The 22,500-nt window shown below is 43.9% G+C and overlaps 1 protein-coding gene across 1 annotated transcript in view; it reads right to left on the bottom strand.

Moving 5' to 3' along the window:
• LOC311248155 (capZ-interacting protein-like) overlaps nucleotides 1–22,500 on the bottom strand; it is a gene marked incomplete at its 3' end in the record, with an annotated part of 45,092 nt that overhangs the window by 6,101 nt on the left and 16,491 nt on the right. Inside the window, exons 2-4 of the mRNA XM_084339093.1 lie at nucleotides 3,455–3,544; nucleotides 583–657; nucleotides 296–364 (exon numbers count right to left, since the gene is read on the bottom strand). Coding sequence (XP_084195219.1) covers nucleotides 296–364; nucleotides 583–657; nucleotides 3,455–3,544 — 234 coding nt within the window. The remainder of the gene's footprint in view (nucleotides 1–295; nucleotides 365–582; nucleotides 658–3,454; nucleotides 3,545–22,500) is intronic.

Below are 22,500 nucleotides of genomic sequence, written 5' to 3'. Positions count from 1 at the left end.
TCCGCGGGTGACAACACAGGCCGCTGCACTAAGAAGTGAATTCACTCCTAACTACCGTACCTATGCGTCTGTTAACCCTGTTATGGGGAAGTGAGTTTAATTTACCAGCCCGCACTGCCACAGTCACTCGTCAACACACCTGTTTCCGTGACTGTGGACATATACCCACGGGCTTCCCCGTTACACTCGCTCACAACCAGCAGAGGGTAGCAGTGTCTAAGGGCGCGTTCACACCTACCCTGTTTGGTCCACTTTAAGTGGACCATGGTCCCTTACTGTTGGGTCCAAAACTCACCTGCAGTTTCTCAATGAGGGCCGAGTTTCTTCTGGTTTTGGCAGGAAGTGGGGAGGTAGCGTCAGGTTTCTGAAACACATACTGTACGGTAAGTTGTCAGATGTGCAGAAGAACACATACCATGCCATACACACACACACAATCCTTTTCATTTATGAGATAATAATAAGGTAATAATAAAGCATCCAGAGGAGCTGTGTGTACAAGTCAAAACACACACACACACACATTGTATTTAACACATTGACTCGCTGTGCCGCTCTGATAAACAGACACACACATCCCACCTGCTCTCCCTCCCCCTCGTGGGTTCTGTTGGGGAGCTTTAAGGTCCGAGGGGGTCGTCTTCGTACGGGTCTCCCCTGAAAGGAAAACAACATTTCTGGCTAATGAACATCGCATAGATAGGAAGAGACATTTTGACTGTGAATGAAAAAGATGAAGTCTGCATGCTGATACAATGCTTGATTGATTGATTGATTGATTGATTGAAAAGTTTATTAACAGATTGCAGAATGGGTACAGTACAGCTCAATACATACAATTGTTAAGGGGATGCAGACCAGAGAAAGACTTTCGTCTTGTTTACATCAGGGTCCCCCATTTTCAATTCATCATAACATGACATACACAACATACAGATACAGTAGACAGTAGGCTACTGCTACATCTATACATTTATGACATACCAGATTTGCAAATACAGTACTGTTTGTGATACAAAAGTGTCCAGAAAAAGAGTGTATATACATTTGACGTAGAAACTGTACATTGGAGGAGGTTGGGTAGGTGGGGTGGGTGGGGGGCTGTACATTGTCTGGTCATTGTTGCTCAAAAGGGTAAATTATTGTTATACTCGACTACTGTAATGCACTCCTTACCGGCCTCCCGAAAAAATACGATGATAACTATTTTATTGCAATGCACTATTGCATTATTTTATTCTATTTTACTAACTATTTTATTGCACTGCACTATTTTACTTTGTATCAGTGAATCATAGACGCCTGGCCATAAGAGCATTCGGAGCATCTCTGCTCTCCCACTATTGAACTTGAGGGAGCAAAGGTATGCTCTTGCTCCACCACTTTTTGATCATATGAAAAATATGATATATCCCCCCCCCAATATATAATCTACGTTATGGTTAACTGAGTTTTATAGTGAAAAGAGCAGCTTTATTGGTCAAGATTGAAGGCTCTATATTGCAGGAAATTGCACGTACAGGTTAATTAAATTAAAAAAAAATCTGCCCTGGAGGGGGTCGTGCCTGCCAAAAATAATAATAAAAATAAAAATAAAAAAAAAGGCGGGCACCTATCTGGGCTAAGCCCCGGATCTCCTATAATCCTAAATCCGCCCCTGACATAGGCCCTTAGATTCTGTTGACTAGGGATGCACCGATCCGATATTGGTATCCGTATCGGCCGCCGATATCAGTAAAATAGCTGGATCGGGTATCGGTAAAAAAAAGATATATATATATATATATATATATATCGGATTATTTTTTCTTTTTCTTTTTTAAATAAGAAATAAGCATTCAGTACATTTATATCTATGTGTTAATTGTTACATTTAGTTTCACTAAGTTAGGAAAGTAATGTTTTAAGTCAAGCCTGATGTTGCTTTATATTTATTGATGAAGGATTGCACTACAACTCGTACACCTTACTGTAAATTGTACCTAAATTGTACCTCATCCCATTTCTGCTTTGCACTATATAGTATTGTACATTAGTACACTGCATAGTATTGTATATTATATGGTAACTCAGTTACGTCTATTCTGCATCGAACATTGTACATATGTCTATACTGAACACTGTGACCTCATTTTCTACTTCTAATTTACATGCTATACTATGTTATTTGATACTATCTTGTCTAGCACAGTCTCTGGAGCGTAACAGTAAGAAGCATTTTGTATGAAAGTATTCTGTACTTCTGTATGACAACTATTAAAGAAACTTGAAACTTGAAACTTGCCTTGGACAAAAGAATGATCCCAGTCTCCGGTGACTGTCTGCATGGTTCTTCAAGTACCTCATGCCAGGACTGATCTCTGTCTACTTTTAGTTCTAGTGCAGCAGACTCATGGACTCTCCTGCAAAGTGACCTAAAAATGTAATACTTTTATACCTCTTGAACGCTTTAGGTTTGCACTTAATAACCGTCCATCACCTGCCTGTCACTGTCTTAACTGATTTTGCAACCAGGGCTCAAACAGCAACCATAATGAAATCACCGGGTGTAGTTCTTGTGCTATATTATGATATACAAACTAACTAAATGGCTTTAGCTAGCAGTCGCTAACTGATCCCAAGCTGTATATAGTATAGATGGCAAGCTGTTAGAGGAATGTGTGTGTAGACTCAGCTGCATATGCAATTATGTGGAATATGCATGGTTGAGATTACAAAGTATGTCTTCGACGCGGTCCGGCAATGCTGACCTTGTAGACTCCACTATTGTTATTCCACATAATTGTGTGTGTGGTGGTGAGTCCTCATTTCAAGTGACAAACGTCTTAGTCAATGCATCGTTAAGAGTTGCACCTGCGTGTATGTGTGTTTAAACCATAGCTGTCTATATCTATACGAATATACTGTATGTATGAGAGAGAGAGAGAGAGAGAGAGAGAGAGAGAGAGAGAGAGAGAGAGAGAGAGAGAGAGAGAGAGAGAGAGAGAGAGGGGGGGGGGGTGAGATAGATGAGGAAGGGGCAAGAGAGAAAGCTGGGAGAGTGTGTGTGAGAGAGAGAGAGAGAGAGAGAGAGAGAGAGAGAGAGAGAGAGAGAGAGAGAGAGAGAGAGAGAGAGAGAGAGAGAGGGGGGGGGTGAGTCATTTATTCATTGTTTTAAATTATTATTTTCTTTTAATTTATTTTGTGCATCACTCTGTTTTGAATTTGATGCCATGCAGCACGAGGGTCATCCTTTTGTGTTAAATGGCTGCATAAAGCAAGCATTTGTTGACTCTCATGTTGATAAGAGTATTAAAACTTGAAAAAGATCTGTTTAAGGTAGATTTAGAACAGATGAAAAATATGCGATACATTTGTGATTAATCGCGAGTTAACTATGAACAATCATCATCAACAGGGACAGAGAAACGGATGGAGACAGGGGAAGAAAGAGATAGAGAGGTAAAGAGCTTACTCCTTCATGTCCAGTGGGACAGGGTGTGGGTGCTGTGGTTTTGAATTGTCCTGCCAGTTCTGCCACCGAGAGCTTAGGTGCAGCCTCCTCCTGGAACACAGAAGATAACAGGTTGCTGAAATTACAACCCATGAAGTCTTTACACTGAAACACAGAAGGTAAGAGGTTGCTGTTACAACCCACCAAGTCTTTACACCGAAACACAGCCTCTCGTTTGAAGGGTGTTCGGCTTGCCTGCAGCAAATTGGACCCAGGCAACTACCGCCCTGTTTCTATTCTTACCTCCACCTCAAAAGTCATGGAAAAAAATGTCTACGAACAGGTCGAAAAGTACCTCGCGGAAAAGAAATCGAATCTACGAATTCCAATCTGGCTTCAGAACATCCCACTCCACTGACACATGCCTTCTCTATTTGAACGACCACACCCAACAAGAGGTGGACGCGGGCAAATACTGCCTCATGGTCATGCTGGACCTCTAAAAGGCTTTCGACACTTGATTGATTGAAAACTTTATTAACAGATTGCAGAATGGGTACAATACAGTACAGCTCAATACACACAATTGTTAAGGGGATGCAGACCAGAGAAAGACTTTCGTCTTGTTTACATCAGGGTCCCCCATTTTCAATTCATCAGGACATATATGACATACATGACATACAGATATTCAGTACTGCTACATCTATACATTTATGACATACCAGATTTGCAAATACAGTACTGTTTGTGATTCAGAAGGAGTTAAGAAAAGGGAGTATATACATTTGACGTAGAAACTGTACATTGGAGGAGATTGGGTGGGGTTGTGTGGGGGGGGGTTGGGTACATTGGGATATTGTCAACCATACTGAGTAATTTACATTGGAGGTGGTTGGGGGGGGGGGGGGGGAGAAACACTGTATAAACAAGCAAAACTGTACATTGAGGGGGGGGGGAGACACTGTACAAACAAGCAAAATTGTACATTGGACTGTTGACAAAACCATACTAGGTAAGTGACTGTACATTGGAGGGGGTTGGGTTAGGACATTTACAGGGGCCAGTTTTGAATTGCAGTCTCCCGTAGGTGTCCCTTGAGAGTGGTTTTGAAAGTGGGTAGTGATCCACATTCCTTTACAGCTTTGGGTAGGGCGTTCCACATTGATGTGGCATAATTGCGAAACGTGTTTAGTCCCTTATTTGAGCCGAATCTGGGTTTAACATGATTTGTGGCGCTCCCTCTGGTGTTGTGATCGTGGTATTCACTGACCTTTGGGAAGTATTTTGACATGTACATGGGTACCTTGGTCGTGTAGTGTATCTTGTAGACCAGGCCCATTGCAAGTTGCTGTACTCTGTCGTCTACTCTAAGCCATCCTAGGTTGTCAAAGTGGGCAGGGGTGAGGTGGGTTCTAGGAGTCAGGTCAAGCAGTAGTCTGACAAGTTTGGTTTGAGATGTTTGTAATTTTGTTTTTAGCGCCTTTGAGGTGCTTTGGTACCATGAGGTGCAAGCATAGTCGTAGTACCCTTGAATGAGTGTACACTGCTTGGGAGCACGGGGAGAACATGCAAACTCCACCCAGAAAGGCCTGGGAGATCACCCACCTGGGTACCTGGCATCGTGGAAACCTGGTCCCCAAGCGGGAATCGAACCCTGGACCTTCTTGCTGTGAGGCGACAGTGTAGTAGTAGTAGTGGTGGCGCCGAGGTGAGTGGCAGCCTTTCATAGCAGCTCCCACCCCCTTTACTTCTTATCCCGTTTACTACTTTCTTACTTATTTCTTTTTGTGATTCTACTTACTTAATAGGTGTCTAAGTGACTGTGCGTTGCTTTACACCAAGTTAAGTCATTGTTAACAACTTCTGTGAAGTTAGCTGAGTTAGGCAAGTTCGGTCGAGCACAGCTGAACAATGGACAACACCACCGGCGGGCTGGTTTACCCGCGGGAGGACAACAACAACAACACCGGCGGGCTGGTTTACCCGCGGGAGGACAACAACAACAACACCGGCGGGCTGGTTTACCCGCGGGAGGACAACAACAACAACACCGGCGGGCTGGTTTACCCGCGGGAGGACAACAACACCGGCGGGCTGGTTTACCCGCGGGAGGACAACAACAACAACACCGGCGGGCTGGTTTACCCGGGGGAGGCTCTCCTCTGCTTTCGAGACAGAGTTGCAGAGCCACCGAGGAATCTACCAGCCGAAATAAGGATTCGCAGACGGGGAAATCGAGCTGGCACGACCATGAGGGACAGGAAAAAGGATAGCAGGAGATTCAAGCCTTACCTGCCCTCTGTCGTTATGGGGAACGTGCGATCGCTGGCCAACAAGACGGACGAGCTCTCAGCCCTGATGAACAACCAGCGTGAGTACAAGGAGGCAAGCCTATGTTTCACCGAATCCTGGCTGAACGATAACATCCCGGACAGTGCAATCGAACAGGAGGGCTCCGCCACTGATGGGTGCTGCAAGTGCGAACGATCACGACAAAATTTTTTAATCCCTGCATACAAACAAAGATCGCGCGACACCGTCGTGTCACGTGAGACAAAAAAGTGGTCTGACGAATCAGAGGCCACGCTCCGGGATGCGTTCGCAGATACGGACTGGGACATGTTTAAAGGAAGCGCCAGTGACGTCAGCGAGTACGCTGATACCGTTGTGAGTTACATAACAACAGTAGCTGACGGTATTGTCCTCACAAAGAAGGCGCGGGTTTTCCCAAACCAGAAACCTTGGGTGGACAGCACTATTAGAGCAGCCCTGAACTCTCGCACCACGGCTTATAACCTGGGCAGAGAGTCAGGAAATATGGAAGAGTACAAGGCTTCAGTCTACACTCTGCGCAAGGCTGTTAAACTTGCTAAGAGGACATATGCTGAGAAACTGGAGACACAAATGGCACAAAATGACACAAGAGGCTTGTGGAGGGGACTGAAGACAATAACTGACTACAAAGTCAGCGCCCCCTCAATGGGGAGCGACGACGCCTCTCTCACGGACAAACTCAACTCCTTCTACGCTCGGTTCGGTGTAGACAGTGTCGCCACTAGCCCTCTGGCTAGTGACGTCACTGGGGCACCGGCTGTTGTGGAGGGGGGGGGGGGGGGCAACCGCGGGGGGGCGGGGGCGCTCTCTCGTTGTCGGAACACAGTGTGAGAAGAGCATTTATGCAGGTGAACACCAGGAAGGCTGCTGGCCCAGATGGTATAACAGGACGCATACTTAAGTCCTGTGCAAACCAGCTTGCCCCGGTGTTCACCGCCATATTTAATCAATCCCTGGCGGAGTCAGTGGTCCCTGCCTGCTTCAAGATGTCTACCATCATCCCTGTACCGAAGAAACCCTCCCCAACATGTCCAAATGACTATCCGGTGGCACTCACCTCTGTGGTCATGAAATGTTTCGAGAGGCTGGTCAAGGACCACATTTGTGCCTCCCTCCCCAGTGATATGGACCCTATGCAATTTGCATACAGGACAAACAGGTCCACTGACGACGCGGTCTCCCAGGTACTGCACAGCACTCTCTCCCACCTTGACCGTCAGAAGGGGGGCTATGTGAGACTGTTGTTCATTGACTACAGCTCAGCATTCAACACCATAGTCCCCACCAGACTGGTGGACAAGCTGATTGAGCTAGGTCTGAGCTCCGCCCTGAGCGCCTGGGTACTGGACTTTCTGAGTGAAAGACCCCAGGCGGTCAGGGTGGGGGGTCAGACCTCCAACACCATCACCCTGAGCATCGGGTCCCCCCAGGGCTGTGTTCTAAGCCCCCTGCTGTACTCACTCTACACACACGATTGTGTGGCCAAGTTCAGCTCCAACTCCATAGTGAAGTTCGCAGACGACACGTGGTGGTGGGGCTGATCTTGGACAACGACGAGAAGGCCTACCGGGAGGAGGTTGAGGTACTGGAACGTTGGTGCCAGGACAACAGCCTGCTCCTGAACATTGGTAAAACCAAGGAGCTGATCGTGGATTATAGGAGAGGACAGCAGGAGACACACACACCACTGATGATTAACGGGGCTACCGTGGACAGGGTGAGCAGCTTCAAGTACCTGGGGGTCCACATCTCAGAGGATCTGACATGGTCAACACACATAGACACAGTAGTAAAGAAAGCGAAGCAGCGCCTCTACCACCTGAGACAGTTAAGGAAGTTCAGAGTATCGGGGAAGATACTCCAGTCCTTCTACTCAGGAGCTGTAGAGAGCATCTTGACCGGAAACATCACTGCCTGGTATGGAAACAGCACGGCACAGGACAAGAAGGCCCTACAGAGAGTGGTGCGCTCAGCCGAGCGTACCACAGGTATTGCGCTACCTACCCTGCTGGTTCTATACAACAAGAGGTGCAAATCCAGAGCCTGCAGAATAATGAAAGACCCCCACCACCCCAATAACAGCCTGTTCCAGCTGCTGAGGTCAGGCAGACGCCTGCGAACCCCAGCTACTAGGACGGAGAGGCTTAGGCTCAGCTTCTTCCCCCAGGCCATCAGAGCCTTGAACAATGAACATTGAGAGCCACAGAAACTGAACTATCCACACACAAGCACACACAAGCACACACACGACACGCACGCTGAGCACGCTCACACACTAGCAGCCACTTTAACACTCATGCCGCACACACGCACACTTATGGCCAAGAGGAAAGGCCACTTTAAATTAGTATAACAACAGGAACAGTGTATTGCACTACTAAAGCTACCTAGCATGTCCTATATGCTCTGTAAATACTATGTACAGATACCGAGATGTCACACATTCAAGGGTACTACGACTATGCTTGCATCTCATGGTACCAAAGCACCTCAAAGGCGCTAAAAACAAAATTACAAACATCTCAAAACAAACTGGTCAGACTACTGCTTGACCTTACTCCTAGAACCCACCTCACCCCTGCCCACTTTGACAACCTAGGATGGCTTAGAGTAGACAACAGAGTACAGCAACTTGCAATGGGCCTGGTCTACAAGATACACTACACGACCAAGGTACCCATGTACATGACAAACTACTTCCCAAAGGTCAGTGAATACCACGATCACAACACCAGAGGGAGCTCCACAAATCATGTTAAACCCAGATTCGGCTCAAACAAGGGACTAAACACGTTTCGCAATTATGCCACATCAATGTGGAACGCCCTACCCAAAGCTGTAAAGGAATGTGAATCACTACCCACTTTCAAAAACACTCTAAAAAAACACCTAAGGGAAACTGGCCCCTGTAAATGTCCTCTCAAGGGACACCTACGGGAGACTGCAATTCAAAACTGGCCCCTGTAAATGTCCTAACCCAACCCCCTCCAATGTACAGTAAATTACCAAGTATGGTCTTGTCAATAATCCAATGTACAGTTTTGTTTGTACAGTTGTACAGTGTCCCCCACCCACCCCTCCTACTCTTTTTTTTTTCTGGACTCTTTTTGTATCACAAACAGTACTGTAATTGCAAATCTGGTATGTCATACATGTATAGATGTAGCAGTACTGTCTATCTGTATGTCATGTATGTCATATATGTTACGATGAATTGAAAATGGGGGACCCTGATGTAAACAAGACGAAAGTCTTTCTCTGGTCTGCATCCCCTTAACAATTGTATGTATCGAGCTGTACTGTACTGTACCCATTCTGCAATCTGTTAATAAAGTTTTCAATCAATCAATCAATCAACACCATGTTACCTGTTTATTGCACTGTTGTTTTTTATTGGATTCTATTATATGTTGTACCACTGTATTTTTATTGGATTCTATTATATGTTGTACCACTGTATTGCACATCGTCGCGGGCAAGACCACCCGCATTTCATTGTATACTTGTATGCCGTGACAATTAAAACTCTTGACTTGACTTGACTTGACCCCACCCCCAACAGCGGCAGACTGTCTACCACCCCCAACCCTGACGATCACTAACTGTCAGGTCAGTAGGCAGCTCTCCAGGATGAGTGTAAACAAGGCCAGAGGACCGGACAACACCAATCCCAGGGTGCTCAAAGTATGTGCAGAGCAGCTGGCAGCACCGCTCCAGCATCTTTTCAACCTCTCCCTGAGGCTGGAGAGGGTGCCCCAGCTCTGGAAGACCTCCTGCATTGTCCCGGTGCCCAAGAAGGGACGACCCAGCACCCTCAACGACTACAGGCCAGTCGCTCTGACGTCACACGTCATGAAGACGTTTGAGAGACTGGTCCTGCAACACCTCAAGCCCCTGGTGCGTGACTCCCTCGACCCCCTGCAGTTTGCATACCAGGCAAACATCGGGGTGGAGGATGCCATCATCTACATGCTCCACAGAGCGTACACGCACCTGGAGAAGTTGCGCAGCTCAGTGAGGATTATGTTCTTTGATTTCTCCAGCGCCTTCAACACCATCCAGCCGTCACTGCTAGCGGAGAAGCTCTCCGCGATGCAGCTGGAGCACGGCTTGGTGGCCTGGATCAAGGACTACCTCACTGAGAGGCCGCAGTACGTCAGTCTGACGTACTGGTGAGCAACACCGGCGCCCCCCAAGGAACTGTGCTGTCACCCTTACTCTTCACCCTCTACACCTCAGACTTCTGCCGCAACTCAAGCGGGTGCCACCTGCAGAAGTTCTCAGACGACTCCTCCATCGTAAGCTACATCACCGACGATGATGAGGAGCAGTACAGAGCCCTGGTGGAGAGCTTCGTGGGGTGGAGCGACAGCAACCACCTCCAACTCCCCCCTTGAATGGCCCTTCTAAGGTTTCTCTCCTCCACATTGCCTGTGGTGCATTTTTTCCTATTGCTAGGTTTTAGTGAGTTTTTCCTTACCTTCGCATGGGGTATGTCTGGGAGTGTTGCATTTATTTATTTTGCATTTATTTAGATTTAAAAAAAAAATTGACCTTATGGTATTCTTGTTTTTTTTTCTTGACTTATTGTGTTGTTTCTTCTTGACTTGTTTAAAGAAGACGTGTCTCTGTTAAGCACTTTGAGCTGCATTCTGTGTATGAAAGGTGCTATATAAATGAAGATTATTATTATTATTGCACTATTGCACTATTTTACTAACTGTTTTATTGCACTATTTTACTAACTGTTTTATTGCACTGCACTATTGCACTATTTTACTACTCTTCTATTATTTTAAGTGTCTATATTATGTGAAGCACTTTGAGCTGCAATTCTCGCATGAAAGGTGCTATACAAATAAAGTTTATTATTATATTATTATTAGCATTGCTAGGGCTGGGAATCATACTGTATTTGAAGGTATCTCATCGTGGAGTCATGCAAAGGTATGTGATTTTACTGCGCCACTGTCAACAGCAAAGTAAACAGGGATTTTACTTTCAACAGCAATCCATAGCAGAGGTTGGCCACCTGGAAGGAATCTGAGGCGCCCTTATTGCGTGTTAAAAGATCCTTTTTACTGTCAGAAGTGCGTATATGTACAGTATGATCCCCATTAGCTGATGCAGAACATCAGCTACTCTTTCTGGGTTCAACACATAACATAATAAACATGACAGTAGATAATACATGTACAGACAAAACCAAGTGGTATTAAAATCATAAAATTACAATATCCTTTCTCTCCAACATATTACTATATACGCATACCTTATTCTTAATCGTATGTAACCATACATACATTACATAATACAGCATATATTAATATGCACTGAAAGCAGTGAAAAACCATACACATACATACATATGCTACAGTATTTTACCCTGATTCATAGGCACATCTATTTTTATAGGCTCTTGATATTCCTATACATTAAAAAAAAATATATATACAAATAAAAAATAAAAGACGATTGTTGCAAACCCTGAGCTTTTTGGTGGTTCCTTTTGATTCCCTGATTATCGCAGCGTTTTTGCTAAAGCCAAACTACTCACTTCTAACATAGTTGATTTTGAACTAGCAGGCTCTGTCAGTATGACCCGCCACTAATTCTCTCTATCTCAAGCCCCGCCCTCTTTTCTTGATCCTTCAATCACAACTGTTGCTCCCGGATGGGAAAGAGAAAGACCCATCAAAAAAGGCATTTCTATACGTTCTCGACGTGTGTTCTTTGGGATGGATTCATAATGTGCCCCGAACAATGACAGATAGGTTAAAGGTCAGACGGGGACCCAAGAGAACAGTGGCATATAGGTTAAAGGTCAGACAGGGACCCAAGAGAACAGTGACATATAGGTTAAAGGTCAGACAGCGAACGCCGGGGAAATACATAGTCTTCCCATTACAATCAATCAATCAATCAATCAATTTTTATTTATATATAGCACATTTACAACAGCTGTGACTGTACCAAAGTGCTTCACAGATTAAACATAGAGCAAAGAATAAAATACATAATACAAAACATACTAAATATAAAACTGCAAAAAGTGCAAATACAAATAAGTGCAGGGTTTCAGAAAAACTAAATAAGGCATAAAAGGACTAAAAGCAACGACCTAGGAGGCGGGCTCAGCTCTGGTCAGAGGCCAGGGAGAAGAATAGATGAGTCTCTAGAGCCACATTGACACACATTACTGCATTTCCTATTTTCCACAACAGGAAGTGACCACACGGTGGGACAGGAAGCCAGTCGGTCTGTGGGAGAATGAGAGCAGGGTGGAGAGGGGAGGGGGGGAGGGATTACCCCCCCCCTGATAATGAAAGCGTAATCAGAAGCGGACAATGGAGTAGAAGTATAGGATGCCGTCACGTTAGAAGAACCTCGCGTCTCCGGGAAAAGACGCCAGGGAGCCTCATGGTGTGAGCGAGAGAGGGTGTCTTCCATAGATATCTATAGAACACTAGATAGCTTAAGGCGGAGTCACCAGCGTCACTGAACCGCCGCCATCTTGGGAGAGTCAGCCTTGAGTGAGAGTGAGTGAGCTGCACAGACAAAAATACTCATAACTCGCTGAAATATTGACGGATTTACAAACGGGTTGGTTTGCTATAAACATCAAAGATGTAGTTATGATACTGCATACTTATAAAAAAAAAAATTAAAGATGTTTTTTTTTACAAACCGCTTGAATCATAGCCACGTTAATAATGCTTGTAATAAACCAAACCGTAACTTCCGGGCATGACGAGTAACTAGGAGGTCGCACATTTTAGGCTCAGCTGCTAGCATGTAATTTAATCCTACAAAACTAATCAAAATATCACTCAAAGTCGCGCAGTATAAGTATAAGAATATCCGGAATCTAAATGTCAGGAAAAAACGCTAAAGAAAAAGCAAAGAAGGATAGAAAGAAAGCTGAACAGTCTGAGGTGGAGGAGGAGGCCACCAAGTCGGGTGAAAATAAGATGGCTAACGCACACGAGGACGTCGACGAATCTGATGATGAAAAGTTGAGTCCAGACAACCAAGATATCATGAAAGCCATACTGACTATGAAAACTGGACTGTATAAGAAATTCGACAAAATGCAAATAACAATTACGGAAATAAAGAAACAGATACAAGATTGCATAAGCCGCATAGAGCAGACTGAACAACGGATTTCTGACGCGGAGGACAACGTTAATAAGCTGATACCGAAGGTTGGCACTCTGGAGAACACCGTTAAAAACCTTCTCGACAAAGTGGAGGACTTGGAATGCAGGAGTCGAAGAAATAACGTCAGGTTGGTGGGGCTACCGGAAAAGGCAGAGGGCCAGGATGCAACTGCATTTTTGGAGAAATGGTTACCGGAGGCTCTGAATATTGAACCAGGGGGCTTAGTATTGGAGCGTGCTCATAGAATCGGTGCGCCACTTGACTCTCAACGCCCAAGGACCCTAATCATGAAGTTCATGAACTTCAAGGACAGAGAGAGAGTACTGAGGGCGGCTAGGACCAAGGGACGGGTCCTTTATAATAACGAGCCGGTTCGTCTTCACATAGACCTCTCTGCAGGTGTGCACAAGAGGCAGCGTGGATACGACGAGGTGCGGAAGAAGCTAAGAGACCGGGGGATCCACACGCACCGAATCATCTTTCCAGACCGGCTGCTGGTAACTCACAACGAGAGAGCCCGCACCTTTCAAACACCGGCGGAGGTGGAAAAGTTTATCCGAAGCATTTGATTTATTGAGACGGTCCCGGCGTTGGAAGGCTCCGAAAGGAAAGTAACAGTCATACTGAGCCTACTGTATTCTTATAAGTGAATATATAAATGACGTTATAAAAATAGCCATTTCCACGAAATGAGGCGTGGTTGGACTATGACTGTTTAGTTTTCCTCTGATTTTTATTTGTATTCTTATTCGGACAGGACTGAGTCTAGTTCAATGGACAAAATCAGCACTGGTTTAGACTTTTCCTACAACGCATTGCAGATTCTGGGGCAGGCTACAAACATTTAACTTTTTACATTTTCCTCGTCTCCCAGCCTGCGTGCGCGCGTTCCAGGTTTGTACTAAAAGTGTTTCAGATTTGTAATAATAGTGTTTGGCGTTTAAAGTAAGTCCCTGACCTAATGGATACTATACCTACAAGTTGCAAGCATTGCGCAGTTCAAGACAACACTAGATATGTTATTTGTGATTAGTATTTAGAAAAAATGAAAGCTAGTTTGAGCTTAGGGGGAAGACAAGTTAGAGAAACTCGTTTGGCCAGTAGTGAAATGAGGGGTGAGGGGAGATGCATGGGCATCAGGTTAGTAGGGGGTGGGGGGTGGGTGTTTTTTCCTGATGTGTTTTATTATTTTTTCTTCTCTCATATGGGTGTGGCTGTCTGTGTACCTTTTCATAAGGGATATATATATATATTAATTAACTAATGTCAGAGAACTGCAAGGTGAAATTTACTTCGTGGAATTGTAGGGGCTTGAACAAAATTACAAAGGTGAAAAGGGTAACGAGCAGGTTAAAATATTTGAAATCAAAAATTGTTTTTTTACAAGAAACGCATCTTTTGAATGAAGATGTTCCTAAAGTAGCAAAAAGGTGGCAGGGCCAAGTGTTATCTGCCCCCTACACCACTCATGCCAGGGGGGTTATGATACTAATTCATAAGTCTGTCCCATTACAGGTACATAATGTAGTAAGGGACACTGCAGGTAGATATATTATGGTCCAGGGTAGGTTACTGTCTGAAACGTTAACGCTGATAAATGTTTATGGTCCCAATGAAGAGGACCCTAAATTCTATGATAATTTATTTTTGACAGCCTCAACTCTTCCTGGACAATACATAATAGCTGGTGACTTTAATTGTACGTTGGACCCTTCAAAGGACAGGTCAACTGGTCTAGAAGGCACTCACAATAAGTCGAGAAAGACAATACATCATTTTATGAAGGAATTAAACTTGTTGGATATTTGGAGGCATGGCAATCCAAATGCAGTGCAGTATTCCTGCTATTCCAGCACTCACAAAACACACTCACGCATAGACTACTTTTTAGTCTCAGCACTGCTTGCCTCCAAAGTAGGTGAATGTCAGTATAGCAGTATAGTTCTTTCGGACCACGCAGCGGTATCCTTGAACTATGAAGATACTAACCTAGTGAATGACCCACCAAGATGGCGTTTTCAACCAGGATGGCTCACGGATCACACATTTATAGACTTTTTGGAGAAACAGATTGACCTGTATTTTGAATGCAACAAGTCCCAGACCTCTGCTGGCATAAGGTGGGAGGCTTTCAAGGCTTTTATTAGGGGACAAATAATCTCTTTCACTAGCTCAAAGAAAAAGGCTACAAGACTTGAAATGGAGAAATTAGATCAGGATATAAAAAAAATGGAAACGGAAATTTATCATAACAAACATACGACTACAGATGCTCATTCAAAACTACTACTGCTTAGATCACAGTACAATGAATTAGCAGCTAACAAAGCCGCTGCCGACCTAATAAGACTCAAACAGTCCTACTATGATCAGGGGGAAAAGCCTGGAAAACTTCTCGCCTGGCGCATTAAACAACAACAAGCAGAAAGATCCATCAATTGTATTGAAGCCCCAAATGGTAGAACTATAGTGGACCCAACAGAGATTAATGAGGCTTTTAGAGTCTTCTATGGGAAATTATACAGCTCTGAATGTTCTCCTAACCTGGACATGCAAACACAATTCTTAGACGACCTAGATATTCCCAAAATTTCAAAGGAGGAGAGTAGGGCTTTAGATCAAAATATAACTGGCGTTGAAATTGCTGATGCAATCGGCTGTATGCAGGCTGGAAAAGCAGCAGGCCCAGATGGCATCCCCATAGATATTTATAAGAAATTCCAAACTAAATTAATATCACCCCTCTTGGAGATGTTTCAGGAATCCTTCGAGAATGGTCTTCTCCCCACATCTATGAGAGGAGCCCTAATCACTTTACTTCCAAAACCAGGGAAACCTAATACAAAATGTGAAAATATGCGTCCAATCAGCCTCCAAAATTCGGATACCAAGATTATTAGTAAAATTATTGCAAGAAGACTGGAGGTCCTTCTACCTAGGGTGGTGGGGGAAGACCAGAATGGATTTATTCAAGGGAGACAGGGTTTTCATAACGTCCGACGCGACAGACACTGCCTTACTCTCACTGGATGCAGAGAAGGCCTTCGACCGTGTCGAGTGGCCTTATCTGTTTGAGGTGTTAACACGATTTGGCTTTGGAGACACATTCGTCAAATGGGTTAGATTGCTTTGTACAGGGCTTACGGCAGAAGTTCTGACGAATAGCAAGGTCTCTAAACCCTTTAAAATTAGTAGAAGTTGCCCACAAGGGAGCCCTTTATCGCCCTTACTTTTCATTCTTGCGATCGAACCATTTGCTATAGCGGTGAGGATGCACAGTGATATTCATGGGATTCGAGAAGGTCATATAGAACATAGGATAGCCCTCTTCGCCGATGATGTAATATTAATGCTAAAAAATCTACACAGGTCTATCCCAGCACTCCTAAGTCTTATTGAAACATTTGGGAAAATATCTGGCTATAAAGTGAATCACTCCAAATCATCTATAATGTTACTCAATGAAAGAGAGAGGGAGGATGGGCTTGTTTGTGCTTCTACTCTCAACTCAACAGATACATTCACGTATTTGGGAATAAAAATTGTCCCTGAGGTGAATAAGATTTCTCAGATAAACTATGACCCAATTCTGGAAGCTAGTACTTCTTCAATAGAGCGTTGGACATCCCTACCCATCTCAATTATCGGCAGGATTAATATTCTAAAAATGAATATACTCCCTAAATTTCTCTACCTATTCCAGAATATCCCTTTACCCCCCCCCTCGTCTTTGTTCACAAGAATCAAGAAACTGTTTACCAACTTTATATGGCAAAATAAACGCCCCAGATTACGTCTATCTCTACTTTACCTACCATATGACCGAGGAGGCCTGAAATGCCCAAATATCCAATGGTATTACTGGGCAGCACAACTGCGGACGATCATGTTTTACTTCTCATCGGAGAATCCCCCTGCTTGGATCCATTCAGAATCCTGCTCTGTTAAACCGAGCTTACCCTTGCACCTGTATTTGTACTCTGGAGACCGTAAATATCTGAAGAAAAATACAGACAACCCCATTATTTTAAACATGATAGATGTGTGGTTTGACGCACTCAAATATTTGAATATAAATTCGTCCCGATCCAGGTTCAGTCCTATTTGGGGCAATGCCAATTTTAAATCAGGGCAAAACGATAGTGGATTTAAAGTATGGGCTGAAAAGGGGTTAAAGAAAGTGCAAGACGTATACAGGGAGGAGGATGAAGTATTCATGTCCTTTGAGGAAATATCTACAAAATATGATATTCCGAAACATCACTTTTTTAAATATCTTCAGCTAAGGAGTTTTATATCATCTCAGAACCATTCATTGGATATACCGAACATTTCCATCTTAGAGGTAGCAGTCACTAGACACTGTTATGGTAAAGGTCTAATTTCAATGCTATACGACTTATTTGTATCTGGTTCAGATGAATCATCTGAATCAAAACTGAATCAATGGAACGAAGACATAGAGGAGGAAATATCTTTAGAAGAATGGAGCGTGGCATGTAAAGAGGCACAGAGTCAGACAGTCAGTAGCAACCTAAAACGTATACAATATAAATGGCTGATGCGTACATATATAACTCCTGTTAAATTGCATAAGTTTAATGATAATATTCCAGATACTTGTATTAAGTGTAGTGAGGAAAGGGGGACACTGTTCCACTGCATATGGGAATGTGTGAAAGTGAAAACCTTCTGGCAAGATGTTATTGATCTGATCGATCAAATCTTATCAAAGAAGTTGCCATTGAATCCCAAGCTTTTTATTCTTGGTTTATATCCTACCACCCCACATCTACAACGCAAAGAGTTTAGATTTATAGATATGTGCATATTACAAGCAAAACGTGTAATAGCTCTTAATTGGAAAAATGTTGATGGACCAAGAATTGGTATGTGGATTAAAGAAATGGCTTCAAATATGTCAATGGAAAAGATGGTGTATATTGTTAGACGTAAACAAAAAATGTTTGATAATGCCTGGGGACCATTTGTGTACTTCTTAAAGCATAATACGAATGTTGGGAACTTGCTTCAACAAGAACGGGATTAGGGGGAGTACTGTGGGACAACTCTTATCATTGTGTAAAAACGACAAGAAACACCCTTTACTTAATGTGTAAAACATTTTGGTTGTATTATTATTTATTTATGTTTATTTTTTATTTAAATCTGTATCCTTCCTATGTGAACCTGTTTTTGAAGTTAATTATTATTTTGTGGGGTGGGGTTAGGGGAGGGAGAACGGGGTGAAAATGTTTGCTGAATACTGCTCTGCTGATATACATGTTGTAATTTGCAAACTAAAACCCAATAAATATATTGTTAAAAAAAAAAAAAAAAAAAAAACGTTGTCTGTTGTCTGTGCAGCTCACTCACTCTCACTCAAGGCTGACCTACGCAAGATGGCGGCGGTTCAGTGACGTCGCTCTCCATTGGCCGGCAGCGCGGGCAAGCTATATAGTGTTCTATATAAATCTATGGTGTCTTCGACAAGCAAGCGGACGCAAGGACGGTGGTGACATCATCAGTAGAATTTTCCGTTCTGAAAATTCTAGTCGAAACCGGTCTGATGCAGAACCTCAAATGGAAATGTGTAAAAAAAAATATATATGATTTTTTTTTTTTTTTACATTCTTTTTTTAATGATTCATTTATTGTTTTTTTTTGTACGATAGTCCGCTGGAGGACTTCCTCCAAGAGATAAGTCTCAAATCAAACCAGCCCACTGGCTCTGCCTCCTCCTTTATCTCCTTGTCCTTTCAGTGTCTGCCTTCACAGAGTCTGGAACACTGAACTCTCCACACACAAGCACACATGAGCACACACACACACACATACTGTATACGCTCACACTCTGAAGGCCCTCCCATAGTCGAGCAGGACTGTACACAGAACAGACTCCGCGCCGCGGAGGTCCGCGCGGACTCTTTGAGCTTTTGATCTCAGCGGACGTCCGCGCGTCAGAAAATAGGAGCTTCGCACTTTGCACTCTGCTGTGGGTCTGCTTTGACTCCCTTTGAGTCCGTGCGGACCTCCGCGGAGTCTGCTCTGTGTACAGTCTGCTCGACTATGGGAGGGCCTTAACAGTCACTTTAGCAGGAACACACACACACACACACACATGCTGCACACGCTCACACTCAACGGTCACTTTACACAATGAAAAGGTCACTTTAAATAAAAAAAGAACAGGAGTGGTTCTTGCAGGCCCGGACAGGCCATCGGGAGCACCGGGAGTTTTCCCGGTGGCCTGGCCTGCACAGATTAAAAAAATAATAATTATATATAAAAAAAAAAATTATTATTATTATTTTTTTTTTGCGAGGCCATTGTTTCTAGTTGTGGCGGCGGCGCGGCGCGATAGTTAGATAACCTAGGTGGGTGGGGAATAACCAGGATTTCACTGTCTGCGACAGAGTTGGAGAACTATCTGACTCTCTCCCTCACGCGGATCACACACACACACAATGGAGCCGTGCTGCCGCTTGTGATTGGTGGAGGCGGGACCAGGCGATACAACTGATTGACAGCGGAGGCGGCGAATGGAATGGCAGACGGCACTCAGATGCAGAATAACAGCCAGGCAGTGAGCCAGGTAGTGAGGGACTCGGGGAGAGATACAGTAGAGCGAAAGTCAATTAACGTTGATGTCAAGATGGACAGTGGAAGAAAGAGAAAGGGTGGAGGAGAGAGGGATAAAACAAAGAAAAAGAAAGGCCCTTACAGGAGAGAGTGGTTAACTGTATTATAATAGTAAATAGAAAAATATGTTGTGCTCTTGCTTTTTTCTTTTTGAAGGTGGAGAGAAGTAGCATTTGCTAGTGCCACAACAGTTTTATTTGAGGTCCATAACAGTACATTGTACTAAGCAATTGTTGGCTCATTAGTTTGTGATTCACATGCACTAAAATTCACCAGAATGCAGGAAATTAAGTCTTTGTAACAAAAAAAATCCTGGTGGCGGACCCCCAGACCCCCCGCTTAAAAAGTGGCCTGATTGGGGCTATATTTCGCGCTATATCTCCCGGAATGAATTATTTCCCCAGTCCGGCCCTGGGTTCTTGTATAGTAAATAGATGGATATAGCAAGTTAGCATAAGGATATATAGTATAACTGTAGATTGTATAGTATAGTATTGTATAGTAGTGTACATAAGACCCAGTGCCTCATCCGTAGCTAACATTGTATTGCACTATCGCAGGACCTTAGCATGTCTTACCATGCTTTTTGTAAACTTTATGTACATTATACCTGTTATGTCTTATTCTTATTACTTGTATTATTGCACAAATGTCTTATTCTTATTACTTGTATTATTGCACCATCGCTGGGGGCATGACCTCCCGCATTTCACTGTATGCTTGTATGCCGTGACAAATAAAACTATTGACTTGACACAGCAGACAGCAGTGGCCTCACACCTTCCCTCCAACGACACACACGCACACACACACACACACACACACACACACACACACACACACACACACACACACACACACACACACACACACACACACACACACACACACACACACACACACACACACACACACACACGCACACACACACACGCGCACACACACACACACACACACACACACACACACACACACACACACACAGCTGTTGACGTGGGGGTTGATCCTCATCCCTGTTGGTTGAAGGGCTCACATTGCTGACATTCAACAGATAATGAAATCACATAACCCGGAGGCCAGGCACACACACTCTCACCGGAGGCCAGGCACACTCTCTCTCTCTCTTCTCTCTCTCTCTCTCTCTCTCTCTCTCTCTCTCTCTCTCTCTCTCTCTCTCTCTCTCCTCTCTCTCCTCTCTCTCTCTCTCTCTCTCTCTCTCTGTCCTATCTCTCTTTCTCTGTATCTCTCTCTCTGTCCTATCTCTCTCTTTCTCCTATCTCTCTCTCTCTCTCTCTCTCTCTCTCTCTCTCTCTCTCTCTCTCATCTCTCTCTCCTCCTCTCTCTCTCTCTCTCTCTCTCTCTCTCTCTCTCTCTCTCTCTCTCTCTCTCTCTCTCTCTCTCTGATGCACCCAGAACCTTGGATCACTTAGAAAGCTTTTCACAGGGGAAAATTCACATGACATTACAATTCAAATTCAGCACCGGTGTCCCCTACGTGAGCACTAGGGATGCCCCGATCACGTTTTTTGCCACCGATACCGATCACCGATCGTCGTGAGCCATATCGGTCGATACCGATCCGATACCGATCGTTTTTGATTAAAAAGAAATTAAAAATTATTTTATATAAAAAGTTTTTTTTTTTTTTTTTATAAAATATATATATTATATAATTAGACTTGTACTTGTATTATCTGCGAGACATCGCCACCACGCAACAAGTCAAAATGCTCGCTATCTGCAAACAGCTCCACTGTCTGTGTGTACTCTAGTAGCCCAGCTCCAAAAAGGATTCTCCGGCGCTGCAGCGGGACCCTATTGGTAACGTTATGCTTTGGTCATTTCACATTCAGCAAGCCCTCAGCTCGAATACGCATTAAATCAATGTTATAAGACATTGATATCAAGAGCTATCTGTAGCTACTGCTAGCCGGCTAGATGACGTTAAGACAGAACTTTAGTTCAATGGGACATTTCGTTTTGAACAGTAAACTAACGTCAGCTAACGCAAGCTAACGCAAGCTACCGGAGGTATGAACATGGACTACTAGATTTTCTGGATCATTTGTTGATATCAGGAGCTATCGGTAGCTAGCCGGCTAAATACCGTTAGACAATGCCTACTAAACGTGAATAGTTGACTGGGTAATTTTGTTTAAACAGTAACGATAGCTAGGTAGCTAACTTAGCGCAGGTCGAATGCACTACAGACTCGAGCAGAGGAGCCGCACCTCTTTGTTTACAAACTCTACACGGGGGGCGGGCGGGGCTAGGGAGGAGGAGCAGTTTGCAGGTCCTGTGCGTCTGAGACAAAGCGAGTGAGATATCCACTTGATCAGTTTCCGCGATCGGCGAATATGACTCATTATCGGAATTCCCCGATCGCATATTTATACTGATTATCGGCCGATAACGATCGGTGGCCGATCGATCGGGGCATCCCTAGTGAGCACCCACCATTTATACCAACCCTAGGAATTATTATTATTATGGTTATGTGGTTTGGAGTTTGCAGTTTAAAAATGCACTTTTTTTTTTTTTTTTTTTTAAGATGTAAAGTATTTATTTTTATTGTATTGTTGCATCATTTGTAGTATTAGTATATAAATAAAGTTTTCTTATAAAATCAAAAAAATCTCTCTCTCTCTCTCTCTCTCTCTCTCTCTCTGTCTCTGTCTCTGTCCTATCTCTCTCTGTCCTCTCTCTCTCTCTGTCTCTGTCATATATCTCTCCCTCTGTCTCTGTCCTATCTCTCTCTCTCTCTCTGTCCTATCTCTCTCTGTCCTATCTCTCTCTGTCATATCTCTCTCTCTCTCTCTCTCTTTCTCTCTCTCTCGCTCTCTCTCCCTTTCCCAACTACACATGCAGCTCTCTCTCCCTTTCCCAACTACACATGCTCTCTCTCCCTTTCCCAACTACACATG

This window comes from Notolepis coatsorum (assembly GCF_963971535.1).
Source record: "Notolepis coatsorum genome assembly, contig: SCAFFOLD_211, whole genome shotgun sequence".
Taxonomy (NCBI): domain Eukaryota; kingdom Metazoa; phylum Chordata; class Actinopteri; order Aulopiformes; family Paralepididae; genus Notolepis; species Notolepis coatsorum.
This window is presented reverse-complemented; position numbering and strand designations above follow the sequence as displayed.